The sequence below is a fragment of the Stenella coeruleoalba genome (assembly GCF_951394435.1).
Source record: "Stenella coeruleoalba genome assembly, chromosome: 6".
NCBI lineage: Eukaryota > Metazoa > Chordata > Mammalia > Artiodactyla > Delphinidae > Stenella > Stenella coeruleoalba.
Window position 1 is genome coordinate 65226915 of NC_137151.1, and position 18917 is coordinate 65245831.

Consider the following 18917-nt stretch of genomic DNA (forward strand, 5'->3'; position numbering starts at 1 on the left):
TGTCACTTCAATACTAAAAAGACAATGAGCCCTTTTCCTCAGAGAGCCCTTAGTCTCTCTTCTGAAAGGGAAACAGACCAGTAAACACAATACACTGTGATAAATGCTATAATAGGAGTATATCAAGAAGGTTATGAGAACATTTAGGAGGGGCATTAATTAGGATCAAGGAAGTCAGGGAAAGTCCAAACTGAGCAGGAGTCAGGCAAGTGGGAAGGGTGAGGTGGATGCTGTGGGCAGATAAGAAAGTACTGCACGTAACCCCTGGAAAATACACACGTAAAAAACTGATTACATATGAGGCCACAAAGTAAGACTCTAGAAACTGTGTGACCACAATATAAGTTAGAAATCATTAAGAAAAGGTTAAGTGAAAAAACCCTGTGTGTTTGGAGAACACATATGTATATGTCCCTGCACACATACAAATGCACATGTGCACACACTTCTAAATAACACATGGACAAAGAATAAATCTTAATGGAAAATTTTAAATGTTAGAAATAAAAAATAAAGTTACTACGTATTAAAACCTGTAGTTTCAGGAAAGCAGCTTAAAAAAAGTACTATAAGGAAAAGGAGAAAGGCTAAAATTAATGAATTAAGCATCCTAATTATGAATTTATGAAAACATCAGAAACAACCTAAAGCAAATAAAAGAAATGAAAAAGATCAGAAATTAATGAAATATAAAACAAAATAAGGGGTTGAACAAAGCTATCCATTGGTTCTTTGAAAGGATTAATCAACTGAGCAAACCTCTAGCAAAATTAAGAAAGGCATAAATAAATATTACTTCTAAGAAAAAAGTAGACATACTACAGATCCAGTAGATATCAAAAACTAAAATTATATATTATCAACAACTTTATACCAATTAATTTGCAAAGAATGTCAGCAAAAGAAATAAACTTCTCAAAAACGTATGCCTTATCAAAACTCAGGAAGAAATAGAATAACTGAATAATTCAGTAACTATTAAAAAAATTTAACGAGCATTCTAAAAAGATCTTCCTACAAAGAAAACACAGGCCCACATAGTTTTATATGTGAGTTCAAAAACAGGAAGTCTTATTCAAACTTTTTGAGGAAACAGAAAAAAAGGAACACATCTCAACTATTTTCAAGGGTCTAGGACCTAGGATAACTGTGACTCCAATATCCCATGAAGTTTATACAAAGGAAAATTAAAAGCCAATCTAATTCATGGCTATAGATGTAAAAATTTAAAACAAAAGTTTCACAAACTGAATCCAACGTTATTAAAAACAAAACAAAAAGGATTGCACACCATGACTAAGTTGGATTTATTCTAGGAAGGCAAGTTTAATTCAACTTCTTTTTTAAGCCTATTAATATAAATCTCCTCATTAGCAGATACAAGGTGAAAATCTATAAAGATACAGAAAAACATGATAAAATCCAACAAACATTCATGATAATTACTTTTAGTTAACTGAAAATAGAAGAAAACTTTCTTGGCCTGGTCAACAAAAAAGAAAACAGCAAGTTTGGGAAACTACACATAGTGCAGTCTGGCCTGATAGAAAATTGATGCTCAGAAGATTAAATGACTTGCCTAACATCATGTATCAATTTTAATAGTAGAGCAAAGACTGGACCACATCTTAATCCTCAAATCTTTCTACATTACCAATGTTGGGGCCAGAAAGCAGAATTTTTCACAAAAAAAAGAGTATTCAAGATTTACCATTATACCGATCACATTTATTTGATCTCAAATATTGCCACTTTCTGAATTTTTGTAAAAATCTATCCAACTGAGTAAAATAACTTCATCCCTGAAGTTTTTCCCTTTGTTGGACCTTAGCTTCAGCAGCTACCTCCAGCTTGCTTGGTTGCTAAGGGAAAATGATAACGTGTCTAAACTCCAAACATTCTTCACATATTTCACCATACATTGTTCACACTTCACACTACAGTATGTTTAACAATACCAAGAAAGGAGCTGATTTAAACAGCTCATATACTCTCCAGTTTACTTACTTAACTGACGGACTCTCTTTCTACTTAGATGAAACCCTTGTCTTTATTCAGAAAGAGTCTTATTCTCAATTAGCTTTGTCATTTAGTCAAGAATTGCCTGCAGAAATATCTTTACCTTCTAAGAATTTCTGGACATCTCAGCAACATGCCTGTAGGTATTACTGAACAAGTCAGCTCCTTTTCAAAGATGTAATTTTAATTTCCCATTAAATAATCCTATATTGAGTCTAGAAATGTGTTTGACATTAACAAATACTTACTAAACTTCTACTATGTGTTAGATACTATGCTAGGGTGATACTAGGCACTTCACTGTCATGGTACACAAATTAAAATATAACTAATTGTCTCTGTACAAGAATCCTCTGAAGTGGAAGAGAAGCAACACATTCTAATCCTCATTACCTGGGAAATCAAAACTTTAAATCCACTAGCAGTACATTTTAGCAGATTTTGTGCTGATTCTGTTCTTTTAACTTAATTAGTGATTGAGTTTAATTTTAGAGGGCTTGTTGTTCCATTTTATTACAAAATGTGGAATAGGTTAGTCCACCCGATTTGGATTCCAGTTCAGTTTTACTACTTGTGTGCATTTGTTTCCCATTTAAGAAAATCTCTTACCTATGTATCTTGTGCTTTATTTCCGTACCAGTAAGACTGTAAATGCTTAAAAGTATTATTTCTTATTTACAACATAGCATCCTAAATAAAATGGATAGAGCAAATTTAATGGAATAGCTTGGTTTACCTTTCGCATGTATTCAAAGCGCAATTTTCATAATGTATCAAACTTTAAAATTTAAGCTAATATACTAATAACGTTGACTCCAGAATATTCCTAGGTTGGCACAGAGCAAACCTCAAAAATTAGGGCATTTATATTTGATTGAACAGATAAAGACTTACGCATAAGTCAACAGTCCTCCATCCACCATTTCCATAAAGACCTGGGTTGATAAGTGCAGTCTGAATACCTAGAGATGGTTCTCAGTGAGTCACTTGGGTTCTGAAGGCCAGGTACTAAGGATCCAGACAAAACATATTCCCCTGTTTTTTTTTTTTTTAATCATTATACTTCTATAGAAACAAAAAAGCAAAATTATATTATAAAAATTCAAATTTGTAAAAAAAAACAAAAAAAAATTCATATTTGTATAGAATCTTTGTTAAGAACTCTGTCTTCACATACTTTCTCTGCAATATAGCATAGAAAGGCATAAGGTAGAGTCTAGGTGAAGTTCATGGGTTAGGTGCCAGACTGCCACCTGGGTTTGAATCCCAACTCTAACACTTCCCAGCTATCTGACTTGAAGTTACTTACACTCTCTGTGCCTTGGATTCCTTATCTGTAGAACTAGGTTATGGATAGTACCTACCTCACAGGTTGTTGAGGGAATATAAATGAGGTGACATCTGTAAAGGGCTTAGAACAGTGCTGGGCACATAAGAAGAGTTAAGAAAGTACTATTATTCTAAGGTGGCCAACCCTAACCAATTCCCAATTCCACTTTTAGAATGAATCAACTTTCCAGGTGAGAAAACAAACTGATACAAATTTCTATGGCTTAAGGCCCTTTGTTTGGTATGAGAGTGCACTTTATTCATACGTCTGACCTTGGATCCCAGCTGCAAAGCTGGTTCCTATGCTATCCTTTTGTGACTTTCCTGCTACGTGGTCTCATTCAGATGTCTTGTCCCACCTCCACACCCCAGTTAGAAGAAGTGAAGAATGGTGGTCCTTGAGGAGAAATGGACCTAAGTGCGGAGCTACCCATTTAGTCTCTCATCCCCCGTCTTCATTTCTCTAACTTGCAGGTGAAGAGGATCTTTCAGAATCAATGCCTTGTGCCTTCTCGCTGTATGGTTCAAAACACTGTATCAAGAATTTGTGGTATGAGACATGGTTTTCCTCTAGTTTCAATGAATGAAAACATTTTCTTAAGTTCTGTTTGTTCCTTGAGAATATATTTCAAGCAGTAAATATGTACTCACTATGGTAGTCATCTGCTATTTTTTTCTGTTAAACATGTAGTGTCTATTTCCATTTAGAGTACTACAACATCCCTACTCTTAGCTCAGTTTTCGAGGTTAATCTACCTCCAGACCTGGGTTTCCTAGGCATGAGAGGCCACTGAGGGAGAGTGCTCTGAAACTCCCTCCAACTCTAACTAGACAACTGGTCTAAACATTTCCCCCAGACTGCAAGGAGGAGACAGCAGTAGCTGGAAGCACGAAGGCCACTGCTCCATGGCTTTTAGGTGTGCCCAAGATATCCTGAGAGGTGTAGTACGTGCCTTCCACTAAAGCCAGCAGACCTAAAGACAACCAAATTTATAAAGAAAGAATGGTGACAAAAATGAAATCTTAGAAGAAGTTGATCGAGTTCTAGTTCGTATTGAATAGACTCCAAAGATGGCAAATTTGTATCCAGACCACAACTAACCAGTATAAATATTATAAGATGAAAATTGGTTATAAATTTTCTATATTTGGATTTTCAAAATTAGATTCTTTTCTAAAAGACATTTTAGAATACTGCCAATCTTCTTCTGATGTAAAGATTTGTCCTTTATTTTAACTGTAGATCCCACTTGGTTTAAGATAAAAATATTCTCTCCTTTATGATATTAGGACAATATTTATTTTGTGAAGTACATTTTAAAAATTGCAAACCTTAGGTTGGGCCCACACCCCCTCATTTTTTATTATTACTGGTCCATGACCTCCAAAAGCTTGACTTTATAAATCTTTCCTAAGATTTTAATTTAAATAATTTACAGAAATAGCACACAGAAATGTTACAAAAATACAAACGGATTATAGACAAACAACAAATAATGAGACCTTTTTTAAAAAGAGAAACACAATAGGATAACGGTTTTTATATACTATTTATACATTAATTATAAACAATAGCAGTAAAAGCTTTCCGAACATTGGCAAGAAAAGCCGAGAAATTGTTGGACTTCCTTACATTTTCTTGAAATTCTGCTAGGCCCTCAAGATGAGGAGCACTATCTGACACTAGAAGGGGAAAAAAAAAGGAAATTTGAATGAGTTTTTTAATAGAAGAGAAATATTTCTAACTTAGATGTTCTCATCTGATTCAAGTCATTTCAATTCCATTTTATTGAAATGCTTTCAGCATAGAATGATAGATACACTTACTTGATTTTAGTATCCTGTCTTTTAGACCTTTCCTTTGTTTAATCTCTAAATATTCAAATGTTAAGCACTATAATCTTGCTTTAAATTTAAACAGAAGGTAATCAAGGGATTGAAGAGCTCAGAGATACAGAACAGCATGCCATTTCCCATTTAACTGTTTAAAATATTTTAACAATGTTTTTTTGAACTGTTGTCAGTTTTCTCTGCAAAATTTGGCCTCAATTCTAATTTCTGGTCACTGGATTAAAAAAAGAACAACTTTCAATGGCAAACCTTAATAACTTACAGCTGTGGAAAGAAATATCTGAAGTTTTACAAGTGAAATGGGGGTCATTAGAAAATGTGGTTGCTATTCCCAAAGTGTTATTTACATGGCCTAGTAATGAAATGAGACTCAAAAGACAAAGAACAATATGACCCTCGAATGCAGTTGCACCAGCTGGTACACATTGGGAGCAAGTCTCCAGTAAAGGTGGTCAAAGGAAAGGAATGATCCAACTTTCTCTACCGTCAATCTTGTCCTTTGTCCAAGGAGAAGAAGTTCAACCATATCAGATTTCCAGCTCTTTGGTAGAGACTGCTTAGGAAACAATGCCCATGACCAAAGCAGAGAAAGAATAGCAAAGAGTGCTTGGTTCAAAATTGATGCTGTAGATTCTATTTTAATACATTATCAAATACTGTGACACTACCTAGCAATAGAGGCTATCCAAGTTGGTGAAAACTGAGACGCTAGGTAGGAGGTTTGGGGGTTTGCTTTTTAAAATTTAGCACCCATTATCAGATTAGAAGATATTTACCTATAGAGTAAAAAGTCAAACACTTGTACCTGAACTAAATTCCTAAAATATAAATTTCATTAGAATAGGAATTGAGTCACTAGAGCACATCAGGGAGCCAACTCAGCAGTTTACCTGAGCGTCTGTCTGCTATAAACACTTTAGGATGAGTACATAGGTATAAAGAGCTAAGACCCATTTTTCTGAATTCCAATAAGTTAAGGACTACTTTAAAGGGGGCCTTAGAATAATAAAAAGAGATAAATATATTTCCATTCTCTTCTTGTTCACACTACTGCCAAACATATATATTTCCCATGCATCAAAGCCCTTCTGGCCTGCTGGAGAATCAGTAACTAAGCTAAATTATCAACGTTCGGGATTTTCAGGATAGGATAACTTGGGGGGAGCGGGGGTGTTAAATGATCACATTCTGACTTTACATTCAATTTTAAAACCACCTACTTAGATAACTTACAATATCCACATTTAGGCAGTCATAACCTTTATAGCTTTAGCTTTGTTTTAAATTCTCTAAGAGGATAATTCATACTTGCGTATGAAATGCAGTGATCTTTGGTCTTTTAAGTCTTTTAGCCATAGTGGCACTGTGTCATCCTGAAGAAAAGTTACTTATTAAGGCTCCTGGATAATATCTATAAAAAAACTATACTCATTGCCTTTAGAAGACAATATCCCAAGAAGCAAGACTGGAAAAAAAGCAACAGCTTGTGGGAATATTACTTGCCTTCACATTACTTTATATTCTAAGTCAAATAACATTCTGGGATGCCAATCTTAAGTACCAGTTAAGAGACAGGAGTACATACCTTCATAGTCCCTCGCTTCATTTAGGCTCAGGGAAAACATAAAGGGGCTCTCAGGATGCTTAGGGTCAATATTAGTGAATATAAACTGCAACTTATCACCTGAAAAAAGGGATTATTTAGTATGAGAATTATTTTATTGTGCCAAAGCTCTCAATGGAGATGAGCTTTCTTACCTCCATCTCTGATCAATATCTACATTGCTAAGTACATATACTCACTGAACCAATGTCTCCAAACGTACAAGTTACAAATTAGCTTTGAAATGCACTGTAGTTTCAATATGACCGAAAGCACAAGCAACAACAACAAAAATAGATAAATTGGACTTCATCAAAATTAAAAACTTTGCCCTTAAAAGGACACTATCAAGAGAGTGAAAATACAACCCATGGAATGGGAGAAAATATCTGCAAATCATAGATCTGATATGGGTTTAACATACAAGATATATGAAAAAAACTCCTACAACTGAACAACAAAAAGAAAAACCCAATTCAAAAATGGACAAAGGGACTTGAATAGATATTTCTCCATAGAATATATACAAATGGCCAATAAGCACATGAAAAGATACTCCTTACCACTAATCACTGAGAAAATATAAACCAAAACTACAATGAGATACCATTTCACACCTACTAGGATGACTATAATAAAATAAATAAATAACAATGTGGGCAAAGATGTGGAGAAATTGGAGCCCTTGTACATTGCTGGTGGGAATGTAAAATGGTGCAGGTGCTGTAGAAAATACTTTGGCAGTTCCTCAAAAAATTTAAACAAAGAATTACATGACCCAGCAATTCCATTCTGCGGTATATACTCAAAAGAACTGAAAATAGAGACTCAAACAGATAACTGCATGCAATGTTCACAGCAGCATTACTCACAGCAGCCAAAAGATGAGAGTAATCTGGTGTCCACCAACAGATGAACACATAAGTAAAACATAGCGTATATATACACGATATTATTCACCCATAAAAAGGAATGATGTTTTGATACTTGCTACAACATAGATGAACCTTGAAAACATTATGCTTAGTGAAATAAGCCAGACACAGAAGGACAAATATTATATGATTCCACTTATATGAAATACCTAGAATAGGCAAATTTGTAGAGACAGAAAGTAAATAAGATGTTATTAGGGGCTGAGGGGAGAGAGGAATGGGAATTATTTAATGGGTACAGAGTTTCTGTTTGTGATGATGAAAAATTCTGGAAATGGATGGTGGTAATGATTGCACAACACTGTGAATGCAATTAATGCCACTGAATTTTACAATAAAATAGAGTTAAAGTGGCAAATTCTGTTATATATATTTAACCACAATAAGTTTTTATTGTCATTTAATAATTTGACAATAAATTTAACTTGACTTTTTCTACACAGTTATCTGGACTTAAAGCCTAGTTTTCAAAAGACCTCCAAATGCTTACTAAGGAGTAAATACTCAGTAGAAATTCAAAATGGCAGCCACAAAGTAGAAATTCACATGCATTTCAGTTTTACTCTACAGCATAAAAAATGCTTTTAATTATAAAAAGAAATCTTCAGAAACACTGAAAAAAATTTGTCTTGCATTTAAATTCAAAATGAAGTAATTATGTCAGTATACCAGATTTTTTAAACTGTTAACAGTAATGGGAGGTATGCATGCCAAAGAAAAGATTTTGTAAGATATTCAGTTAGGCAAAATGAAGAGTTTAATTTGTGTTGTCTCTTCTTTAAAACATTATTTCCTGACTTTGAGGACTATGAGAAACTTCTACTTTAAATATAAAAATAATTTTAAAGCTTTAAAACTGGTTTTGAAACAAAACACAAAAAAGCACCTCAGGATAACAGTGAATATAAACTTAGAGACCAATGGATCAAAAGTTCAGAGCTGGACCTTATGTTCTGCTCTAAGCAAAGGTTAATATTTTGTATTAAAAACTCATTCTGACAGGAAGAAAAACAAAAACCAAGGCAAATAGATAATATGAATAAAGGGCCCAATCAATCTCAGAAAGAAGTGTAATTAGTAAACAATGGGAAAAAATGGTCACATTTTCATTAATAATTAAAGAAATGCATTTAAAAAAATAGTTTCTATTATATCTAGTCAACTGCTAAAAAACAAAATAAAACCAAAAAACTTTAAAAAAACTACAATTCTGGCACAAATACAATGCAATGGGTACTCTTTACATTGTAGACAGATTGCACAGAAAAGTTAACATAGCAGGCCTGAGACTGCTATCCCCAGAAAAGGCCTGCTTGCAAGGCTGGTCCTTGCCTGGTGTGTCAGAGATCCCCAAGGCCACCACAGGTTTGAAAATTCACTAGGAGGACTCACAGGACCCATCATATGGTTATACTCAGTGCTATGATTACAGTGAAACGATACAGCAAAATCAGCAACAGGAAAAGATACCTGGGGTGAAGTCCACGGAAAACCAGGCACAAGCTTCCAGAGTCTCTAATGAGCTTCCCCGGTAGACAACACTTCACACGTACTGTCACAATTCGATGCTGAAGGGATTAAGTACGTCCTGTGTGACTCCACTGGGTTAGGACTCTTAAAAACTTGTGTCTGAAAAGCTCGTTTTCTCTAGATTTTGCCCCATGTGCCTTTTTTCTTTGGGCTGATTTTGTTTTGTATCCTTTCACCGCAAGAAATCTGAGCCCTGCTGAGTCCTGTACACTTTCCAGTGAATCGCCAAAACTGAATGTAATCTTGGGAACTCCCAACACAATAAATATTTCTGTAAATTGTCACATATTTACATAATGGCCACAAAAATATTCATATGCTTTAACTCAGTAATTCATTTCTGGAAATTCCATGGAAATTGTGTCAAAAAAATGGAGAAGTCTACCTATGTTCACTATAGTACTTCTAAAACTGAAAAATGTAAAATCCAAATGTTAACTTAGAGTAATATGGGTTAAACAATAGATATAAGATTGAATAAGTTATGCTACACTTATGGAATGAATTATTACACCACCATTTTAAAATCACCATTATGAAGGCTATAGCAGTTAGAGAAATACTAATCATACAATGCTAGTAAGAACAAGGAACAAAAATTATTTGCATGTTGGCAACCATGCCTAAAATACATTTATTAAAATACTGGATGATAAACAACCAAGGATCAGTAATTACATTAGGGTGATAAAAATTTTGTGATTTTTTCCTACTATCTAAAAAGTTAATAATGTGGCCATTATTTTACTTGAAAATATTTTTAAAATTCTTTTCTACTTAAGACAGACTTTTCTAATATCCTATGTTTTACTTACATTAATATACTTACCATAAATTTTTCGAATTTCTAGTCCAAGTCGATCTGTATACAGGTCTGCAGATTTCTGTAGCCTTTTCAACCTCTCTTCATTAGCTTTGTTAGCAGTGGAAATAGCTATGATTAAAAACACAGACACGGAGTATTGAATATTTTAAATAACATTCAATTAATGTTATTTAATTAAAACAAACTTAAAAACAACTATAAAAATGATGCCAGGCAAATGAATCAGCTTATATTTACATTTGTTACAGTTTCTATCTCTACCAATTTGCAAAAAGGGGCTTCTGCTCATTCAAGCTGGAAGGAAAAAATGCATGAGAAAATACATACAGGTAGTATGAGGAATAAGTTTTATTCTATTTTATTATGAAGTAGCATGAATAAATAGGCCAAGGGCTTGCATGACTAGCACAGAAATAGAAAGACTTCTTGTACACTACTTTGCTTTTCCTGGTTAGCCAAAGATATATCAATTGCTTCACTGGAAAAATATTCTATTCTTTAAACATAACTACTTCTCACAAGAAGTCAGCCTTATTTCACGCTAGTTTAGAATTTTTTTTTTAATTTAGTGCAATATTCCCTAAGTAATACTTAGCAGATGAGAAAAATAATGTTGACTGGTACACAAACTCTATAAGGAAAAGCAGTCACAAAACAAACTTTGCTATTTTCAAGAGATTTTAGAATTGATTATTTCATTTGTGGGCAAATAAGGCTCCTATCCAAAAGAAGCACCCTTTTTAAAAAAATGTGAACGGGGCTTCCCTGGTGGCGCAGTGGTTCAGAGTCCGCCTGCCGATGCAGGGGACGTGGGTTCGTGCCCAGGTCTGGGCAGATCCCACATGCCGCGGAGGGGCTGGGCCCGTGAGCCATGGCCGCTGAGCCTGCGCGTCCGGAGCCTGTGCTCCGCAACGGGAGAGGCCACAACAGTGAGAGGCCCGCGTACTGCAAAAAAAAAAAAAATGTGAACGTCTTAGACAAAGAGGCTTTGCAGTGTGAAGAGCATGCTTAATAGTTCCTGACAGAGAATGTATGATCAATAAATTTGTTGCATAAATTACACTATGGTTTCTCCCAGGCAAATCTTATTTAGTGACACTGTCTCCCACTTTGCTTAATTAAACTCCCATATCAATTTCATTATTCTCTGGTTCTATCAGAAATCAAAAGGATCTTTAAGCAAAAGAAGGAAAATGAAACGCACTTAGCAAACTTCACAGACACCTTGCAGAGAGGTGAGTGGCTGGCTGTGACCGTGACGTATGTTAGCCACCTGTGGCGGTGAGCTGGGGAGAAGGCAAGATGTCTACACTGTGAACGATCACCACTTTGAAATTTAGGTTGTTTTAAATACATGTACAACTGGAAACTTACTTTCCCTCTTCCTAGCATATTCTTCCTTAAGATCCTGGATATTTGCGGTCAGTGCGTCCAATTCCTGCTTTTTGTCTTTTACTTCAGCAATCAACTTCAACAAATTCTCTTTCTTTTCTTGAATGAGCTTATTCTGCCTGCAGATCTCTGTAAGAAGCGCAAAGTATTAGCTAGAATCTATATGCGTTCCTTGTCAACATGTATCTAAGAGCAAAATACTTTCATAAAATTAATAAAGAATGTTTTAATTGATAAGCATTTCCCGATGATTGTAAAAATTGTAAAGGAACAACAAAAATCCATATCTAGTCTTTCCTGTTTGTCTTTGAAAGCAAAAATGAAGAGACAAAAATGCTTATTAAAATGAGAATACTAAATTAAACCACAAAATACAAAATCAAAAGATCATGACCTTTGCAGCTCTCCCCTCCAAATAAATACATGAATAAAACCTACCACCAAAGGCAACCAAACTCTAGAAGATGGCTTTGCAGATGCTTTGAAGAAATAGCTAATTTTAATGTCATATAAATAATTCTGGAATATACCACAAAGAAGAAATGAGAGAGGAAGAGAGGGAGGTAGGGAGGAAGAAGAGACCTACAGCTCAGTTAAAACAAAAAAAAAATTCGAAAACAAATGTTGGTGTACTTAGCAAATTAATATGATAAATATCGTAAGTCAAGAAGTAGATTGTTCCCCAAACAAATTTATTAAATATTTAAATGTAAAATGAAATCTTATGAAACCTAAAAGGCAGTATCTGTGAATATAAAACTAACTATATGGGGAAAGACTGTTTTACTCAAAGGCAAAAAGAAATCAAAGAGAAAGGCAGGCAAGCAAATAAACTCATATTTGATTCAAATAAGCATAAAAACTCTACTATATGCTAGATACTGTGTTCTTACATTTATATAAATTTACTTAACTTTCACAGTAATACAATTACCATGTACATCTTACTCTTTTTTAAAAGAAAAAAAATACTATATATAAAATAGATAACCAACAAGGACCTACTGTATAGCACAGGGAACTCTACTCAATATTTTGTAATAACCTATGAGGGAAAAGAATCCGAAAAAGAATAGATACATACATATATATAACTGAATCGCTTTGCTGTACACCCTAAACTAACACATAGTAAACCAACTATAACTTCGATTAAAAAAAAAGAAGGAAAAGACTCAGCAGTTCAATAACTTGCTCACAGCTTTACTTGCTAGAATGCAATCAACAGTAAGACCTGGATTCAAACTCAGGTCTTAACTTCAAAGGTCACTTTTTTTTTTTTTTTTTTTTTCCGGTATGTGGGCCTCTAACTGTTGCGGCCTCTCCCGTTGCGGAGCACAGGCTCCGGACGCACAGGCTCCGGACGCGCAGGCTCAGCGGCCACGGCTCACAGGCCCAGCCGCTCCGCAGCATGTGGGATCCTCCCGGACCAGGGCACGAACCCGTGTCCCCTGCATTGGCAGGCAGACCCCCAACCACTGCGCCACCAGGGAAGCCCAAAGGCCATGCTTTTGACCATTAAACTATCCTCTCCCAACAAAGGTAATTATTCTTAATCTAAAGAAGACACAAATATAAATTCCTAAGAAAAAGACCAGCAAAGGAATGAACAGAGGAAACACAGAATGCAGATGGTTCTCAAATACAAAAGATGATTTAACCTCAGTAATCATAGAAATGCAAATAAAGCAATAACACACTAATTTTCACTTATTATAACAATGTTCACAAAAATAATAGCTAGTGTTGAGAAGAATGAAAATACTAGAGTCCATGTGGAAATTTTTTTTTGGAAAATATTTTTGACATTGCAAAATAAAAGTCTTAAGGATATTCATGTCCTTTGATCCAGTAATTTCATTTTTACAAAGTTCCTCTAAGAAAAGAAGATGTGTGCAAGTATTCATATACAAAAAATTATTTTCAGTGTTATTTATAATGTTGAAAAACTGAAAACATTGTATATGACTAATAAGTAAATTATTAAACACAGTATATCAATAAGGTGTAATGTATTTTCAAAGAATTCAGTAATGTGGGAAAATCCTGCCATAGTAGATAAAAGAAAAAAAAAATGATACAAAGTTATATAGATACCATGAACACAATTATCTTTTTTTTTTGAACACAATTATCTTAAAAAAACCTAGATAGCATATGAAAAATAAAAACTACAAAGTCTTCTGTTAAGTGTGGTTCTCAACATTACAGATATTTTTTTATTTTTCTGTATTTTCCAAGAATTTGGACATGATCACATTATATCAGGTGTAATTTAAAAATAAACATCTTATCAGAATTACCAGAAAGAAAAATGCTACTTTTTAAGGATAATTAAGTAGAACTGTACTGCAAAAGAGATACAGTTTTAAAGTCAAAAGTTCTCAGTTCCCATCTGGCTTCTCAGTTGTTACCCAAGGACCTTGATCAAATCACAACTTCGGGGCCTCTTTTCCTCATTTGTAAAATGAGAATAATAATGGCTGCCCATTTACTTTCGCTACAGGGTTAGGGTATCCAATGATAATGTGAAAAGTTTTAAACTATTAAGTGGTACATAAATACCATATATATGAGCGTTTTTATTCTAACATTTGAACAATTGTGTGGATTTGTGCCAATACAAATGTAAGGGCCCTCAGTATTGCATGACTATCATTTTATATGTTTATAGTCGGCTCTTTTATTCGCCAGGGCCAATATTTCAAACTTTCACTACTCACCATGGGAACCCGCCCTTACATTTTCCCTTCTATGTGGAAAGGTGAGATGGTACACTGGAAAGAGCACAGACGTTTCAGCTGCAATCCTAGACCCTCTATCTACAAAATATATGATCTTAGGCAAGTTTCCTAACTTCAGTGAGCTTTTATTTTCTTCATCTGCAAAATAAATCTCCTCTGCCCAACACATAATGTACTTCATCATCTGACCAGCCACTTCTCTGCCACTCCCCATTCACACTGTACTCTAGCCATCCCACAACTCAACAAGCTCTCATGTTTCCACCACATTCCATATGCTCTTCCCTCCTCTAGAATAGGGGCACTGACTCTGATGGACTTCCCCATCCCTCTTCTATGTGACCTTCTCCGGGGCAGTGTGACAGACTGTGCACATTCAAATCATGTTTCTGTTGATTACCAGCTGTCTGACCTTGAGCAACTTACTTAACCTCTCTGTGCCTATTTCCTCATCCATAAGGTAGGATTAAAAACAATAAACATACCTCCGAGGGTTGTTGTGAGGATTCAGTGAATGCAAAGAGCTCAGTATAGGGCCTGGCATGTGGTGTATAACATAAGGGTTAGCTGTTAAATATTTTGTAATCCTCACTGGAAAATTCAAGCTCTCCAGATTCTATGTCACTAAATTCCCATCCCATCATTATAGCAACTATTACAATGTATTTTAATTGTAGTTTTCCTACCTATGTCTTCCACTAAATTGTGAGCAGCGTATAGATTACATCTTACGAATTGTGGCCTCCTTGGTGCTTGGCAAATAGCAGTTAAATGTTCAACGAATTAATCAAACTTATGTAAATTATATTTCTGTTCAAGTATAAACTGATTTTTTTAAAGAAAAATAGTTGATAATGCTTTCAGATTTTAAACTATTTAGAACACATCTTCACACTACAGATAATCATTCAGAGCACACTTTGAGATGAATTGTAGTTTTTGAAAATTTATAGTTTCAAACTTAATTTTCTAATCCCTAGGGATTCTACAAACCAAGAGTGTTTAAAGGACCTAAACTCAATATCACTCTTACAAACACACACACGCACACGGTTTTCCTTCCTGCTACTGGTTACAGAGGGAATGAGAAGCAGTAAAAGGACATGGAAGCTTCAGGGCAGCTTAGAAAATAAACACGGGTAGAAGTCTACCATAACAGCCTACCAGGTTTCCAAGATCAAATGCCTTCAGGGTCCAGATAATGAGTAAACTAAGTGCTCAAAGCAAAGCAGAAGAAACAATCAGGGACTGTGGCATATTAAGCACATGTGTCCCACATAAAGGCACTCTGATTTAATAGTGTTCAAAACATGGTGCAGCTAAATTTAGTATCTCCAGTGGATCTCGGACTGTGGCTATATGTCTGTGGTCTGTGTGTGAGAACTCAGTAAAAGCTGCCGATCCATTCTGGACAATCTGCAGAGGCGCAGTAAAGAGAAGGCAAGAACAGCAGTAAAAATATGGAAAGAAAAACTGTCAGAGTATTAACCCTACACCCAAAGAGCTGAGGGAACTCCAGATTTTCAAACCCTAGTCTGTGAAACTCATTTTAAAAAAATTCAGGCATTTACACATCAGTATAAATGAATCTCACAAGCATAATGCTGAGTGAACAAAGGGACAGAATACATACAAAATGATGCCATTTATATAACATTCAAAAACTCAATACTAAATTAAAATATTGACAGATTAGTTCTAGAAGGTGAGAGAAGAGGAAGGTATAACATGGGATGTTCCATTTATTAAGCTGCATTATGGGTACACATATGTTCATTATTTTCATATGTGTATACACTGTATATCTATAAATACATTGTTTTACTTGTATGAGGGATTTCATGAAGATGTTTAATTTAGAAAAAAACCCTCTGTGATCCATTTCTACAGATTGTCACATACGATTTTGATATTCCAGAAACATCTCAACCATTCGTTCTTCTTCCTTTAATTTCACAGACAGCTTTTCTGAAAGAGAAATTGGGAGGTGAAATTTCAATTCAGCTGAAATTACACTAAAAAACAAACAAAAACAGCATGTTACAAGTTAAACTTATGTACCTGCAAATGCTTTAATGGAATCCTTGTAGGTATCTCTTAGGCCCACCATCTGACAGGAGGTGTCACTGACAGTGCTTCTGAATTTATTCCAAAATTCATTTATGCTTTTATCGAATAGTGCCAGTTCGTCCTCTACCATTTTGTAAGACAATGCTAGAAAACAAATCGGACACATTATATTTTTTAAGTTATTGAAACCATATCAGCCACATATTCCAATCAAGTATATTTTGGCAGTTTGATCTTTGCTAGAAAATGGTTAGCAACTTACTTTTTTTTTTTTTCCTATTGAAGTACAGTTGATTTACAGTATTGTATTAGTTTCAGGTATACAGCAAAGAGATTCAGTTATATATATGTATGTATCTATATTTTTTCAATTCTATTCCATTATAGTTTATTACAACGTATTGAATATAATTCCCTGTGCTATACAGTAAACCTTTGTTGTTTATTTTATATAGGATAATGTGCATCTGTTAATCCCCTACTCTCATAACAACTTACTTTTAACTCTAGATATTCCAGGGCAGATCAAGCCTCCTAGACTTAACTACGGTCAAGGTGCAGCAGGAAATCAGGACACTCTACCTCCCAGGAATTCGTTAGTAGTGTGACCGCACATAACACTTACACACTCTCTGACCTTGGGGAAATGACTCTGCCTCCTTTTTTCACAAGTAAAATTGGTGACTTCTAAGGCCCCTTCCAACTCTGACCTTTCTGATTCCACCCTGGATTGTCAGGTCCCAAATGACAGGGCCCCTATCATAGAATAAGATCCCACACATCTACACTCCCTCTCCCTCCCCCACCCCCAGACCGGGAAAGATACCAGTAAAACGGAGACTGGAGGGGAGTTTAGTGGGCTTAGTCCAGGACTAGTACTTGACCTCGACTCTCTGGGCCTCAGTGTCCTCCTCTGTAAAAGGATGTCCTGTAAGACTCCAGGACCCACCAGTTCTTTGTAACGCTAAAACCTTCCCAGTGACGTCAAATCTTTCCAGGTAGGTCACAGACATGTCTTGGCGAAACCCCAAACCCCTCTGCCTCGTCGCTGCCCACCCTGCAAGGCCCAGACGCCCAAACAGCAACAAGACGTGCATTTCAGACTCCGCCCCCGAAAACACGCATTCCGCCTCCAAACCCACTTTCCCCAATCGCGACAGGCGGGTTTCGGAGCCCAGCTCAATTACCACCTTCTCCGGCAGGCCTGGGCCCGACCACCTGCCCCACAAAGACACGAACCGATACCAGCCAACAGCTGGTCTCCAGAACCGGATCCCGCAGCCGCGCCAACTTTCCTATTTCAAACCTATGGCGCCTTCCGCCTCCCGCCTTTGGGCACCTTTCGCTTTCTGATTGGCTGATAATATAGTCTCTTCATGAAGGGATTGGGTGAGCTAGCCCTCCGGGATTCTCGCGGGAAAGATGGAGAAAAGGGCATTCTGGGATAGGTAGTTCATTCTGAGAGCGGCTGGACTCTCCGCTCTCCTTGGGAAAAGTATCAATAGTTCCCGGAGGACTGGCCTGACGGACCATTCATCCATTTCAAATAAAAGTTTATGTAACAAATATAAATATTGGACTTTAATTGTATTCTGTTGCCAAGTATATAGCCTCTTCTTTGATACTACCCGTAGCTTAAATAAAACTACTAAAACTACCATTGCATAATCTGTCTCATGGTTTAATAACTCTCCATTGGGAAGTGGCTGAAATATTACTGTTTACTGGCTTCTAATAATAACAAATTCCAAAATTTCTTCATTCTCTGTTTTTGATCCTGTAAATTAAAGCAAAGACATTAAAAGGCAGTACCTAGTACTGGTAGTCCCTAACCCAGTAGAAATTCAATGACACAAAACTTTTAATAGCCAGGAGAGGGGCAAGATAGGGGTAGGGGATTAAGAGGTACACACTACTATGTATAAAATAAATAAGCAACAAGGATGTGTTGTACAGCACAGGGAATATAGCCAATATTTTATAATACCTTTTTAAAATAAATTTGTTTTATTTATTTATTTTTGGCTGCGTTGGGTGTTCGTTGCTGCACGCGGGCTTTCTCCAGTTGCAGTGAGCGGGGGCTACTCTTCGTTGCGGTGCGCCGGCTTCTCATTGAGGTGGCTTCTCTTGTTGCAGAGCAGGGCTCTAGGCACGTGGGCTTCAGTAGTTGTGGCACATGGGCTTAGTTGCTCCGCGGCATGTGGGATCTTCCCGGACCAGAGCTAGAACCCGTGTCCCCTGTATTGGCAGGTGGATTCTTAACCACTGAGCCACCAGGGAAGCCCTATAAATACGTTTAAATGGAATATACTCTATAAAAATATTGAATCATTACGTTGTATACCTGAAACTAATATAGTATTGTTCAATACTATAAAAAAATAAATTAAAAATAATAAATTAAAAAAAAATTTAATAACTAAGATTCTTGCTACCTGCTGTCTCTGATTGGCTGTATTGTATATAAAAGTGCAAGGAGAGACGTAAGCCAGAGGTAATTTAAGGTTTGAGACAATGGTGATACTGCTGGCAGAATTGAAATTGCCTTCACAGTAGGTTTGGTGTGTTGGGGGAGGGGTGTTGTGGAGAGGCAGAAGCATCATGAGTTATAATTTTAA

General features: G+C 35.9%; 2 protein-coding genes across 5 annotated transcripts in view; one reads left to right on the forward strand and one right to left on the reverse strand.

Annotated features, from left to right (window-relative positions):
- The window catches only part of NOSTRIN (nitric oxide synthase trafficking), a 70374-nt gene extending 65988 nt beyond the window's left edge, over positions 1 to 4386 (forward strand). The window contains exon 17 of the mRNA XM_079924469.1: positions 3823 to 4386. Within this exon, the coding sequence (XP_079780595.1) occupies positions 3823 to 3826 (4 nt within the window). The 3' untranslated portion in view covers positions 3827 to 4386. The remainder of the gene's footprint in view (positions 1 to 3822) is intronic.
- On the reverse strand, positions 1307 to 17629 carry SPC25 (SPC25 component of NDC80 kinetochore complex). Of its 4 annotated transcripts, XM_079924480.1 has the most exons (8): positions 17539 to 17629; positions 16291 to 16443; positions 16132 to 16197; positions 11468 to 11614; positions 10097 to 10201; positions 6785 to 6883; positions 4982 to 5031; positions 1307 to 3863 (listed from the first exon to the last, which is right to left on the reverse strand). In XM_079924480.1, exons 2-8 carry the CDS (start codon positions 16427 to 16429, stop codon positions 3843 to 3845), a joined length of 627 nt encoding a protein of 208 aa, XP_079780606.1. In that variant the 5' UTR covers positions 16430 to 16443; positions 17539 to 17629; the 3' UTR covers positions 1307 to 3842. The 4 variants fall into 4 exon arrangements, with proteins under 4 accessions (XP_079780606.1, XP_079780603.1, XP_079780604.1 ...); XM_079924477.1 differs by lacking the exon at positions 1307 to 3863 and having other exon boundaries at positions 4440 to 5031; XM_079924478.1 differs by lacking the exon at positions 1307 to 3863 and having other exon boundaries at positions 4440 to 5031; positions 17490 to 17590.
- Positions 17630 to 18917: the final 1288 nt, after the last annotated feature.